Consider the following 14,035-nt stretch of genomic DNA (forward strand, 5'->3'; position numbering starts at 1 on the left):
TCCCACTGACATTTGTCCAGAATAATAATGACAATTAAGAACATCACACACACGGGCTGGGGAGTGTCTCGGAGGCTAGAAGTGCTGCTATGCACGCATGAAGACCTGAGTTTGAATCCCCAGGACCCACACAGAGGTCGGGCATGGCCAAAGGTGGAGACAGATCTCAGGGGTTTGCTGGCCAGCCAGTCTGACCTAAGAAGTGAAGCGCTTCAGATACAGTGAGACCCCGTGTCAAGGAAGAAGAGGCAAGAAGTAAAGGAAGACACCAGCCCTGCTCCTGCCCCCCCCAACACACAATTAAAGGAGATTGAAAATATTCAGAGCCACAGTGAAATTTCTATTTACACACTCACAGACACCCAGGCAATCCAAACATCTTTGTCTAAACACTTACAGGAATGTCCACATACATCGTTCCTAGAGTAAATATTTTTAAATCTAAGTTATCTTTGTTGAGAAGAAATTGATCCTGAGCTAAGCTGATATGCAGAATAATTTATTAGATGTCTCAAGTGGCAAGTACCCAATATTGTGAGGGGAGAAAGTATGTGACTTAAGTATCTGCTTTAAAAAGTGGTAAAAATAGCCCAAGAGAACTATTAAACTCTAGGATATCTTAAAAATATATATTTAGTAGACTCAAGTATACAGTAAACCTTAGGACAGTGGTGTCTTCTTAGTCAGGGTTTCTATTGCTTCAACAAAACACCATGACCAAAAAGCAAGCTGGGGAGGAAAGGGTTTTACTTGGCTTACACTTCAACATTGCTATTCATCACTGAAGGAAGTCAGGACAGGCATTCAAACAGGGTAGGATCCTGGAGGCAGGAGCTGATGCAGAGGCCATGGAGGGGTGCTGCTTACTGACTTGTTCCCCATGGCTTGGTCAAGCTGCTTTTTTATAGAACTCAGGACCAGCAACCCAGGGATGACACCATCCACAATGGGCCGGGGCCCCCGCCCATTGATCACTAATTGGGAAAATGCATTACAGCTGGATCTCATGGAGGCCTTTCCTCAGCTAAGGCTCTCTGATGACTCTAGCTTGTGTCAAGCTGACTCACAAAACCAGCCAGTACAAGTGGGTTTTTATTTATTTGTTTTATGTGTGTGTCTGAGCGTATGTGCACCCCATGTGGGCAGGTGTCCAAAAGCCAGAAGAGGATTTGGATCCCCTGGAACTGGATGGAGTTACAGTTGGTTGGCAGCTGGGGTGCTGAAAACCGAACCCCAATCCTGTGCAAGCATGGTGAACAGTCTGACCAGCTGAGCTGTCTCTGCAGCCACAGTATAGTGTTTCGAGGGCTTATTTTTTTTTTAATCTTCTTTTTTTTCCTTGGTTTTTCACATCAGGGTTTTTCTATGTAGCCCTGGCTGTCCTGGAACTTGCTCTGTAGATCAGGCTGGCCTCGCACTCAAGAGATCCGCCTGCCTCTGCCCGCTGAGTGCTGGGATTAAAGGCGTGCACCACCATGTTCAGTTTCTTTCTTTTCTTTTCTTTAAAGAAAAAGGAAAACACACTGTAGTATGACCTCCTGAGAGCTAGACTGCTTTACAAAAAGTGTCTTGTAGGCATTTTTCAAAGATCAATTTGTTTTGATATGCTTTTTTGTTTTGTTTTTTGCTTGTTTGTTTGTTTTTATGTTTGTCGGTTTTTGAGACAGGGTTTTATGTCGGGCTGACCTCAAACTTGATATGTAGATGAGAAGACCCTAAACTTCCCAGACTCCTGACTCTGCTTCCTACATACTGGACTCTGGGCGTGACCCAGCACACCCAGCCCAATATCAGGTTGTCTTATTTTATTGTTAACACATACAAAGAATCAACTTTAAATCAAAGGACAAAGAGTCTGTGTGAAAACCGGAAGGCAGAGTGCGGTGATGCCAAGCCTTTGTGAAACCAGCAAGCGTCAAGAGTCCTTAGTTCATGCCCAAGAACCAGGGCTTTTCTTCCCATAGCCCTCCTCTTCAATATAACTCCCACTGACTCTCTGGCTAGCACCAGACTCACAGTACAGGCAAGCGAGCACTCGCCCCAGTGCCTCCCCGGGAAGGACAGCATCACCACAACACAGAGGTCAGAAAGCGAGGGACAGAGATGACCAGCCCGGTGTCACCAGCCCCATTCTGCAATGTTGCTCTCTCAAGGGGAGATCTATGCACCATTTCTCCCCAGGGAAATACCATCCCATCTCTGGAGCCCTGCACACAACTTGGGCTGGGCATAATAAATACAAGCCCAAGGGGACCAGCTCCCTTTAAAGGTCCATGTTTCTTTTTGCCATGGAGAGTAGAGGAAGCGTTTGAAATCTTTACCTCAAGAACCAAAACACTGAGGGACGAGGGTGGTGGCCTGGTCACTAGAGCTTGAGGACTCACATTCAAATTCCACAAGGAGAAAAAGTTAGCTCCGGGAGGTGTGAGAGGTGTGTCAGAGACAGACAGGTGTCAGCCAGCCCACCCAGCAGAAACAGAGAGCTGCAGGGTGAGCGAGAGACCTTGCCTCACACAAAAAAAGATAAAGGTGACAGAGGAAGACAAGATGAAGTCAACCTCTGTCTACACAGGTGCACACACACACCACACCACACCAAAACAAACAAACAAATGACTAAATAGAACCTTTGAAAGCCTTACATAGGATATCCAGAATACCCACAAAGTGGCCAATAGCTATTCTCCCTCTTATTCTTTCTCAATTTAGTTAAAAATACTTTTCAAACATACTTGTTAGAAAAACAAACAAAATACCTACCAAAACAAACAAAAAACCAACACCTTTCTACTATTCTGGCTAAGAGCCATATGAAGTAATGTCTTTAAATCGGGGGGGGGGGGGGGGGGGGGGGGGGGGGGGGGGGGGGGGGGGGGGGGAGTGGTATGGGGAGATGGGATGCTGGGCTAAGACTTCCCCGGCATTCACAAGAACCTGGCTCCTGGGGATACAAAGATGTTCAGCTGAGAGAGCTTAACTGCTCTTGCAGAAGAACCTGGCACCTGCACCAGCCTGCTCACAACTGCCTGCAACTCCAGCTGCAGGAGAGCTGACACTGTCTTCTAGCCTCCTGCTTGGGTACCAGCACACACGTGGAACCCATGCATGCAGGCAGGCAGGCATTCATACATACACATAAAACAGAAAATAATTAATCTTTAAAAAAAGAAAAACACCTGAGTTCTGTTCCAAGCACCAAAAACCAAACAAATACAAAGGAGGGGAGCCAGGAGTTGTGGCACACACACTCAGGAAGCAGAGGCTGGCCGATCTCTGAGTTCGAGTCTAGCCTGGTCTACAGAGCGAGTTTCAGGATAGCCAAGGCTACCACATAGAGACACCCTGCCTTGGAAAAAGAAAAGATAAGAAAAAAAGAAAAAGAAAGATAAGAAAAATGAAGGAATTGCTGGACCACTGACATCCGCCAGCTTCCATTCACAGCCATGTCTACCAGGCCCGTAGTCCACCGCAGTTAGCCTAACCACACCTTCTCAATAAGACAGCAGCACCAAACGTTTCATGAGCCAGGCCTGAGGCACAGCCCAGTGATCACAGCTGCGGGAGAGACGAGGCAGAAGATTCAAACACAAAACTAGGCTGGGCTCCAGAGCACAAGGTCAGTCTAGACATCTTACTGAGACTCTAAAAGGAAAAATAAAAGGAGGGGAATAAATTTCGGTGGAAGAGGATTTTTAAAATATTTATTTTATGTATACAGTTGCTTTGCCTGCAGGTGTGTCTGTGCACCATGTATGAGAAATACCCTCAGCATCCAAAGAGTGCATTGGACTCTGCTAGAACAGAAGTAACAGGTGGGTGCTGGGATTCGAACCCAGGTCCTCTGGAAGAACAGCTGTGGTCTTAACCTTTGAGCCAGCTCAACAGCCCTTGGAAGAATATTTAACAAACTTGTGTCATGCCCTAGGTTCAACTCCAGCACCAAAACAAAACAAAAGTTTTAGGGACCCAAGCCTGTATGGCTGACAAGGGAAACAGGAGCAAGCAAGGGGGACAGGGAACCATGACTACTCAGACAGAAACAAACTTTGAACTATTACTGGCTGACTTTGGTGCCAGGAAGAGAAAGTTTCATTTACATGGGAGCAGCACTCAGGGGTGAGCGTGGGGAGTGGCTCCACCAGCCCGAGCCTCATCTAGAAACTGGAACTAACTAGTTCCTTAGATTCACCACGGAGGTGCTTATTGCTACTAGATACCTAATGAATTCTAGCTCTCCTTCCATATTTTAAACAGTGGGGAGAACATGTGGCCCAGACATGGATCCCCAGAAAGCCAGGGAGCAGGAAGGCATTATAGCGTTCAGTTGAGACTGTTGAGGACCCTATGAGGGCACACTAGGTACAAAGTTTATTTGAAATTTTCTATATTATTTGAGGCCAGCCTGGTCTACAGAACGAGTTCCAGACAGCTAGGGCTACACAGAAAAACCCTGCCTCAAAACAAAACAAAAAACAACACCAAAAAAAGAAAATTTATATATTAAAACACTCAAACAAACAAAAGAAAAAACAATAAAACAAAATGCTTAAAGAATAAAATTAGTTTTTTGTGTATCTTGCTATGTAGCCCAGACTGACCTCAAGCTTGCGGAGATCCTCTTGACTCAACTTTAGAGTGCTGGGGTTACAGTTGTGAGCCCCAATGCTTGCCTTTAAAATAATCTTTAGAAAAGCCGGGTGGTGGTGGCAGCAGCGGGCGCACGCCTTTACAGGCACCAAAGCTACAGAGAAACCCTGTCTTGAGGAAAAAACAAAAACAAAAAACCTGGTTTGGTAAGATGGCTCCATGGGAAAGGAGTCTGCCACCAAGTTAATGACCCCCAATTTGATTCCAGGAACCCACTCTGTGGAAGAAAAGAACCAGCCTCAGCTAGCTGTCATCTGACCTCCCTCCTGTCAGGGTACATGTGTACCCCCATACAAAGGCATACAAAATTAATCAATAAAAATGTTAAAGCCAGCCCAGTGGTGGTGCAAGCCTTTAATCCCAGCACTTGGGAGGTAGAGGCAGACAGATCTCTGTGAGTTCGAGGCCAGGCTGGTCTACAGAATAAGTTTCAGGACAACCAGGGATACCCAGAGAAATACAGTCTAAATGGAAAATAAACTTTCTTTTTTAATTTAAAGAAGGAGAGGCAGCAGGCCGATAGCTTACCTGGTATGTGAGAGGCCTGGGTTTGTTCTCAGGACTAAATAAATCAATCAGACCATTTCTAAGTATCGCAGGTGAGCCGTTTACCCACAAGAGGCTCCATCTGCCTGATCTCGGATTGTTACAATGGGATCACTACGGTATGGCAGGGCGTGTGACAAGCAGCCTCCCTGGGCTTTGCTCACCCTCTAAGTCAAGGCCTTGATCACACACCATCATCCCAAGCAAGAACTCCGCAAGATGAGAGCCAAGGTGGGGGTAGACGGTGGCCAACTCTGCTCAATGGGAGTCTCCCGGGATCTCCCTGATGGCTGGGTGGAGACTGCGGGACACCTGCAGTGACCTGCTGGTTTTCCTAACACAGGGTGACCCCCCCAGGAGGTCGAGTTCACACATCTCCCAAACCAGAAACTGTTCATTCTCACTACTTCCAGCTGAAAAGGAATCAGCATTGCCTAGTTTAACACCTTAACACATTATAAAGTTTCCTGTGGCAGGGTGGTGGTGGCACACACCTTTAATCCCAGCACTCGGGAGGCAGAAGCAGGCGGATCTCTGTGAGTTCGAGGCCAGCCTGGTCTACAAGAGCTAGTTCCAAGACAGGCTTCAAAGCTACAGAGAAAGTCTGTCTCAGAAAATAAATAAATAAAATAAAATAAAACTAAAGTGTCCTAATGTAACTCCTTTAGCTTCTAGGCATGAGTGCTCTGACCCACAGAGAAGAAACTGCTTTTCAAAGCAATTTTTCTATCTGTGTGTGTGTTTGTGTTGTGAGTAGTAGGAGTGGAAGTGTGCACCAAAGCACGTGGAGGATGAGAGCGAAAAGTTGCCCAGACTGGTTCATGTGGGACAAAGGGCACAGGGGGAAGCAACAATCTCTGTGTCACCTCCTCACTTCTACTGGGAATCTCAAACTGTCCTAGAAAAGCCCATTTTAATGTTGTCTAGGAATATATATGAACATACATGCAAAATAATAACATAAGCATGTTACATATAATTTTATATATAATATGTACATATTAGTGTATACATTCTCTGTGTGTGTACACGTTTGCCAAAATGCAGGAAAGTATTGTGATTAGGTTGATTTGAATTTTCACAATCAAATGTTAAACCAAAATGGGGGAAAGGATTCACTCCCTCATTTAATAAATATTTATTAAGCTCCTACATCAAGCCAGGTCTTGTTCCCAGGACAGCAGATAGAGCCCAGGGCCTGGCATACACTGCACAAGCTCTCTACTTTGGACCACATCTGTAGCCTCTTGTATTTTTTTATTTAGAGACAGAATTTTATTGAGTTGCCCGAAAGTCTTTCAAAGCATCTGACACTGATACCTCATTTCCAAGATAGAGTCTCACTAGGTAGCTCTGGCTGGCCTGGAACTCAGAGATCTACCTGCCTCTGCTTCCCGAGTGCTCAGCTCACGTTGCTGCCTCATAAAAAGCATACACCACCATCAATGTTAGTGGCGGCACTTCTGTATACGTGATGTGCCGGGCACTATCTTAAAAACACAGTTAGAAAAAAACACACACATGATCTCTGCAGGTAGCCAGGTGTGCTGGCCAGCATGCTTTTCGGGTTTCTCTTCATTTACACTTGGCTAATTCATTCCTCGCGAGATACTGAGCGAAGATTAAAGATGGCTGACAGGATACCAGGAGACAGCAAAACCTGGTCCTGTCACTAAGCCAGCTGCAAACTCAGACGGAGTAAAGATGAAAGCTAAATTTTCCAATGATTTTTTTCATATTTCACGCTAACGAGAAAGCTTTAAGAAAAAAAATAGGTGAGCTGATGGCTCAGTAACCTGTCATTGTCTTCCAATAATCAGGAACAATAACAAAAAGTCACCCTAATGTAACAAACTCTTGTCCTTTCACCAGTGGGTGACCACAGTGGCAACAAGTTGGAGCAGGGAAGAAGTCTCAACATGTCACCACAAAGATCACAACCCCCAGTACCCACATAAAAAATAGCCTGGCTGGGTAGTAATAGCACACGCCTTTAATTCTAATACTAGGGAGGCAGAGACAGGTGGATCTATGTGAGTTTGAGGGCAGCCTGGTCTACAGAGCTAGTTCCAGGACAGTCAGGGCTACACACATACACACACACACACACACACACACACACACACAAACCACTGTCTTGGAAAAAAAAAAGCCAAAACCAAAACCCCACCACTACCAACAACAAAAAAGTACATGCACAAAACAAAAACAAAAGCCTGAGGTCAGGGCTGGAGGTGTATCTCAGTGGTCAGTAGCACTGGCTGCTCTTCCAGAAGACCTGGCTTTAGTTGCTAGCATCCAGGAGGCAGCTCACAGCCATCTGTAACCACAGTTTCTGGAGATCCGCTGTCCCTCTTCTGGCCGCTGTGGAAACAGCATGCAAGTGATACACAGACATACAAGCAGGCAAAACATTCTAAAACAACAAACACACCCTGGCATGGTAGTGAATGCTTGTACTCTTGTACTCCTAGTGTGGGGCACCTGTGGCCTCCAGAACACACACACACACCCCAATCTCAGGGTCTCATCACATATGCTAGGCAATCATTGCATCAATGCACTACACCCCAGCTCTGTAGGTTGATGATTATATTCACAGATATAGAATGTCCCAGGCTAGAGGTAAAACCTGTATAGCAGTGCTGTCCTTCATCTTGTACAATGCGACTTGCTCAGAGTATTGGGGTTTTGCACTGAGCAGTTGTTCTATGTCATAGAGTTACAGAAATGATTTTTATAAGCCAACTACTGGAAGATTTTTGAAATTTGTAATTAATTCAGTTTCCTTTCTCTTTGTCACACTGGGGATAAACCTAGGGTTTCACACATGCTATCCAAGCAACCTATCATTGTGCTAAAGTTTTAGCTTTAACTTAATCATTTTAAAACTCATTTAAGCTGGGCAGTGGTGGCGCACGCCTTTAATCCCAGCACTTGGGAGGCAGAGGCAGGCGAATCTCTGTGAGTTTAAGGCCAGCCTGGTCTACAGACAGATCCAGGACATCCATGGCTACACAAAGAAAACCTGTCTTGAAAATCTCCCCCAAAGAAAAGAAAAGAGAAGAAAGGAAAAGAAAAGAAAAGAATCAAACCTGCCTTTTAAGGAGGCAGAGAAAGGAGAATCTCTGAGTTTGAGGCCAGTTTGTCTACATAGTGAGCTCCAGGTCAGCCAGGGCTACACAGTTAGACCCTGTTTCACACAAAGCAAAACTAAATAAAACAAAACCAAAAATAAGTAAATAAAATTTAAAACTGGCATTTATACTTTGTTTTGTCTTCAGGGCTTCATGTGTGCTATGCAAGCTCTGAGCTATGTCTTCATCCCTTTCTGTGTTCTAAGATTATTGACATAAACTTCACTCTAAGTTGCCCAGGCAGGCCTTGAACTTTCCATCCTCCCATCTCAGCCCACTAGCTGGGATTCCGGACCTGAACTAGCTGGCCTGGCTTTATTACACTCCCAATATGAAAATACAAGGGCTAATGTTCAACTACATGAATCTAACAGTTATAAACTATGAGTTTTGCATTAATTTTTATAACTTCTGGACATTTTGCAGCTTCTCACAGCTCACCTAGACGGCGACTGCTTTCTGCCACAAAGAGGTTTCTAGAAGAAAAGTGTCTCACTCTTTAGCAGAGCAGGATGTGGCTTAAGAGTGGGCTGTTCCTGTAGAATGAGCATTTGAAGCCAAGAGATTTTCACTAAAGTCCCAAGACTGTATAAAATCTGTTGAGATCGGTGAAGTCTACGAGAGTGGCAGCCACCAATCACTCATGGCCACCCAAACTGACTCCGTCTAGAAGCGTCATTCTGCCAAGTGAGGCTTTAGTACCCCATCATTATCTCATTACACATGAGCAAGGTCCCAAAGCCACCATGTAAGGAAAGCCCTTAATCAGGGCCGCAGCCTGGCCGCCAGGCGCACTATACACAGCCAAGCTCTGGCCACTGGACCCACAGACGGGTGCCTCAGCCCCGATCCCCTCCGTTCCTCTGGGCTGGCTTTCTGTTTTTCTTCCTTTTCTTTTTTTCCTTGAAAACTGCTAAGAAATAATAATGATAAAATTTGGGGGCTGGAGAGATGGCTCAGCCCTTAACAGCACTGACTGCTCTTCCAGAGGTCCTGAGTTTGATTCCCAAAAACCACATGGTGGCTCACAGCCATCTATAGTGGGGTCTGATGACCTCTTCTGGCATACACACAGACAGCGCACTCAAATACATAAAATGATTAAATAAATAATAAAAAAGAAAATTGCTAGCCAGGCAGTGGTGGCGCACACCTTTAATCCCAGCACTTGGGAGGCAGAGGCAGGCAGATCTCTGTGAGTTCGAGACCAGCCTGGTCTACAAGAGCTAGTTCCAGGACAGGCTCCAAAACCACAAAGAAACCCTGCCTCGAAAAACCAAAAAAAAAAAAAAAAATTGCTAAAAAGAAAAATTAACTGAGAGTGGACATGTTGGCCTTAAAACACAGATTTTGCACCCAGTTTTCTTAGTGGGTGTCATATATGCTAACCCATTCTCTCCACTAAACTATAAGCTATCTGAAGGCAAACACTTCCACTCAGCATGCCCTAAAAACAAAACAGAAAAAAAAACCCTGAAACTATCTTTTTTCATTGCCACATACTTCATATATAATATGGCTGTCCAATTTGTTATTGACCTACATAAACGCAAAAGTTTACCAAGTAAAACAAACCCAAACGTTTCATATCTCTTGCCATTAACAATATTTCCCCATTTCCCAAGCGCTCTCTTTTTTCTCTTTACCTATGGTACTGGGTCCAACGCCCAGAACCTCATGCATGCCAGGCAAATATTTTACCAGAATCACATACTCGGTAGCTTTTTGCTTTGCTTTTTCAGACAAGGTCACGCCATGCAGACCCAGCTGATCTGGGGATTCACTGTGTATTCCAGGCTGGATGTAAACTCAAAACAATCCTCCTGCCTCAGCCTCTCCAGTGTAGGGACTACAGTGCGAGCCGCCAGGGCTGCTTCTGTCTTTGACTTCCTGTCTTCCACTCAGAAAAGATAGGCAGGCAGAGTAGCCATGCTGCGGTTCTGGCCCCAGCCACCTGCCCGTTAGATCACCAGCACGGCTAGCGAATGTCTACCCCCCCCAAACCACTCAGAATCATGTATGTTCTTCATTCCTAACCCCATCCTGCTCTATGAATAAGTGACTTCTGAGGTGCCCCCACCCCATAACAACAACGACGACAACAAAAACCACCAAACAAAACTGAAGGAAGCAAAAATAAGAAAAGAACACCCAAACAGCCTACAGTTTTGCCTAACCTAGGCTAGTACAAGTGCTTCAAACTATGTGCTAATTTAATTCTTTCAAAATGGGCATTTGCACGGGTCAGTCACCTGACAGTGACAGCAGGATGAATGGGGATCCCTTTGACAGAAGATGTTTATGAAATGAGTTCTCCTGACCTAAGCGCCAGTGCTCCCAGGATTCTAGTATTAAATTAACAGAATACTTTAGTTAAGAAATGGTTATGTAAAAATAATTGAAGCAAAAGAAGAAAATTAAGGAAGATGTGCTGCATTCCTAACTGCCGTAACCTTGTTTTATTTTGACGTGACATCTCTTGGCCTCATCTTGGACCGCAACACCACCCCACGCTTTCTCCTCCACACCCTTCACAATTGGAATTCAGAAAGGTAGAGCGGGCACTTTGGAATCCATCACTGAGAATGACTGGTCTTGGGCATATTACGGCGCAATAACCGCGGTTTCGTCCCCACCTACATCCAGACCACTGCACTGCCAGCCTATGCCCTGCCTTTCCCCGGTGCTCCAGTCCTGAGGAAGGCAGGGCAACAGGCCTTGTCCCTCGGCCAACAGCCTCTTTTTCCCGGAGACGGCCTGAGGGTTGCCCTGGCGTCCTCTGACCGCCCTCGGGTGGGACCGTTTCCAGACACCAAGCTGCTCGCTAACCCACTGATACCCCAAAACGAAGGGTCCTACGAAGCCAACCCCTCTTGAAACCGTTTCCTCTGGGCAGCAGGACAGAAACAGGTCCCCAGCAACCGGCCCTTCTTGGTAACCTTATGATGCCCCACCGCCGTCCTCCTGCGGACTAAACGCCGCAGCCCCCCTCAAAATGGGGATTTGAGCTGTCCCCAAAGAATTACAAGTGCGCCCCAACAGCCCTGTAGCTAAAGTCCTCACTTCCTGAGAGAAGACCTCATCCCTCGCTCGCAGCACTCCAAAATTCAAGACCCGAAACCCCGAGCCTGCCAGGCCGCCCCGCCCCCGGTAGCAGCGCGGGATCCGCCCGCACCCGGGAGCGTAGATCTGCCCCAGAGCTCCGTCCAGGGGCGCGCGCAATTACGCAGTCCGCCACGGCGCGGGCCCCACGCCCCCAGGGATCGCCCGCGGGTGGCCGCTCCGGGCGCCGGGACCCAGCCCTGCACCGGCTCCAGGCCGCCAGGGCCACCCGATCCGCGTTCCTTCCTCGCTGGGCAACAACGCACGCAGAGGCCCCTCGCCGCGCCTCCCGCCCAGGCCGCCCGCGGCCCGGCCCCTCACTCACCCAGAGCTCGGTGCCCCAGCTCATGATGCAGGGACCGGGAAAGGGCCCCCGACCCCCTTCGCCGGCGATCGCTGAGCCCCTCCGGACACTGCGAATGCGGGAAGCCCGCCGCCTGCCGTTTCCTCTGGCCCGCGCCTCCTCTAGCCCTGCTCTACACCTCTCGTCTCTCCGCGCGGAGCAAAATGGCCCGAGGAAGCAGCAGCAGCGACCGCCGCAGCGCGACCGCCCCGCACCGGAGCCGAGGGGCGGGGTGGGGCGGGACGAAAGGCGGGGCGGGGAGGGGCCGGACTGACAGCTCGAGCGGACCGTCCCGCCCCCAGACTCCCTTTGGCCGGGTTGCCCAGGGGTCCGGAAGGACGCGAGGCCTTCGGGACCTCTCTGTGTTGTCGGTTTTCGGCAGCTAGTGCACCCTACGCTCTCGGGACCCGCGCTCACTGCTTGCAGACTGGCCCATTCGCGATCACGACGCTGCATCGCGATTGCCCTCCACCCACCGCTCCGAGCACAGCTTTGCGTTTCAGAACTTTCGCCCCGCGGCCACCGGCGCCCACCTTAGAGGCTTCCAGAGCGGTTTCTCCCTCCATCCAGCCACCGTGGAGGCTAACGAGCCGGTCAGCGTGCTTGGGAGTGGGGCCTTGAACCATGACGTCGTGCATTGTGTACACTGGGACGTTGAGGCAAATATAGAGACCGAGCAGATCCGGGAAACCAGGGAAGGAACTCGAGGATGAGCAGCCAAAGAATTATAATCTGTAGAACAAGCCCTTTCCTACTTGTTCAGCCAGGAATTTCAGTAACGAAATCCTCTTACCCCGCTAGGGCCCACTGAGAACTTGGAGGGTTCAAATCCAGCCTCCAAGCTGGTGATCTTGGACGGATTTCCCCTCTAGTAGGAGAGCCCCAGCCACCAAAGGGAGGCAGTGTTTGCCAGTCGCCCGCGGCCTAGTGGTGTGAACCAAGGTGAACTGGCCAGAGGGTAGTTGGTGCAGAATTAGGACCATTAACTCTTCCAAAACTCCACAGAATGTCATTTCTCAGTAGCTGTGGGGAATCTGGGGGTTTTCAACTATTTCCTCAGAATCCCTCAGACTGTCTCCACAACTTTTCTTTCTTTGAATGGTACTGCAGAGACCTTTTCTCCAGGGCCATGACCTCCAGAATAGGTCCCTCTTCTAAACGTTTTCTCCGCTCCCTGCTCTCTTCAACCTGTTGAATGATTCTCCTTGAAGGGTGAATCTCAGCCCAGTGTGTGGACTGCAAGCCCACACTTGTAGTCTCAGCACTTTTGAGGCAGAGGCAGGAAGAGTCCAACCTGAGCCGCTTAGTAAGTACCAAGCAGGCTGACCTGGACTTCAAAGTGAAACCTTGACAAAATACATAAATAAATAAACAATAGACAGCTAGATAACAATAAGGGTGTGCTGGGAGGCATAGGCAGGTGGATTTAAAGGTCTGGGTTGCACAGTGAGTTCCAGGCCATAGTGAGACTCTGTTTAAAAAAAAAAAATCAAACACCAAATAATAATACTTTGCTTAAAAAGTAAAAGGAAGGAAAGAAAAAGGAAGGAGGGGTGGAGCTCAGAACATTGCCTCAAACCTCAAGACCTCCTACTTCCTTTGTGGGGTAGTTACATTGAAACCATCAAAACTGTTTGGGGCTCTCTTGTCAGTTACAAGCCCCTCCTCCATCCTTCGTGTCTTTAAATATTTTGTCCCCACATTTTCCAAGTCTGGGCTGGATATGTAAGGGTCAGGATGGCCAGCTAGAGTGAGTTAGAGGACTTAAAAATGTAAGCAATGTTAATTAACTAGGCCACAGGGTTGTTTTGTTGTGTTTCAGGTTTTTTTTTTTTTTTTTTCCCCCGAGACAGGGTTTCTCTGTGGCTTTGGAGCCTGTCCTGGAACTAGCTCTGTAGACCAGGCTGGCCTCGAACTCACAGGGATCCGCCTGCCTCTGCCTCCCAAGTGCTGGGATTAAAGGCATGCACCACCACCGCGCGGCCTGTGTTTCAGTTTTTAATGTGTACCGCTGTTTTGTCTGCATGTATATCAATGTACCACATCCGAGTCTGCTGCCCTTGGAGGCCAGAGAGGGTGCTAGATCCCCTGGAACTGAACTACAGATGGGTTGTGAGCCATCGTGTGGGTGCTAAGAATCAAGCCAGTGCTCTGAGCCACACTAGTCTTCCCAGGCCCAGGGCTGACACAGGTATTAGCTACTCAAAGTCGGAAATGGCCAGTTACTTAGCAAGACCCTGCTGCGTCATCATTATCGTCA

At 47.8% G+C, this 14,035-nt stretch overlaps 1 protein-coding gene across 15 annotated transcripts in view; it reads right to left on the reverse strand.

Annotated features, from left to right (window-relative positions):
• Positions 1–11,991, reverse strand: part of Fnbp1 (formin binding protein 1) — a 123,459-nt gene extending 111,468 nt beyond the window's left edge. For 5 of the 15 annotated variants that reach the window (XM_050154873.1, XM_050154870.1, XM_050154868.1 and 2 more), the window contains exon 1: positions 11,758–11,990. In XM_050154873.1, the coding sequence (XP_050010830.1) occupies positions 11,758–11,781 (24 nt within the window). In that variant the 5' untranslated portion in view covers positions 11,782–11,990. Of the gene's footprint in view, positions 1–11,757 lie in introns of all 15 variants that reach the window. The other 10 variants (XM_050154877.1, XM_050154874.1, XM_050154871.1 and 7 more) reach the window with 5 other exon arrangements.
• Positions 11,992–14,035: the final 2,044 nt, after the last annotated feature.

This window comes from Alexandromys fortis, unplaced genomic scaffold, assembly GCF_014885135.2.
Source record: "Alexandromys fortis isolate MF-2015 unplaced genomic scaffold, M_Fortis_MF-2015_v1.1 scaffold_72, whole genome shotgun sequence".
Lineage (NCBI taxonomy): Eukaryota > Metazoa > Chordata > Mammalia > Rodentia > Cricetidae > Alexandromys > Alexandromys fortis.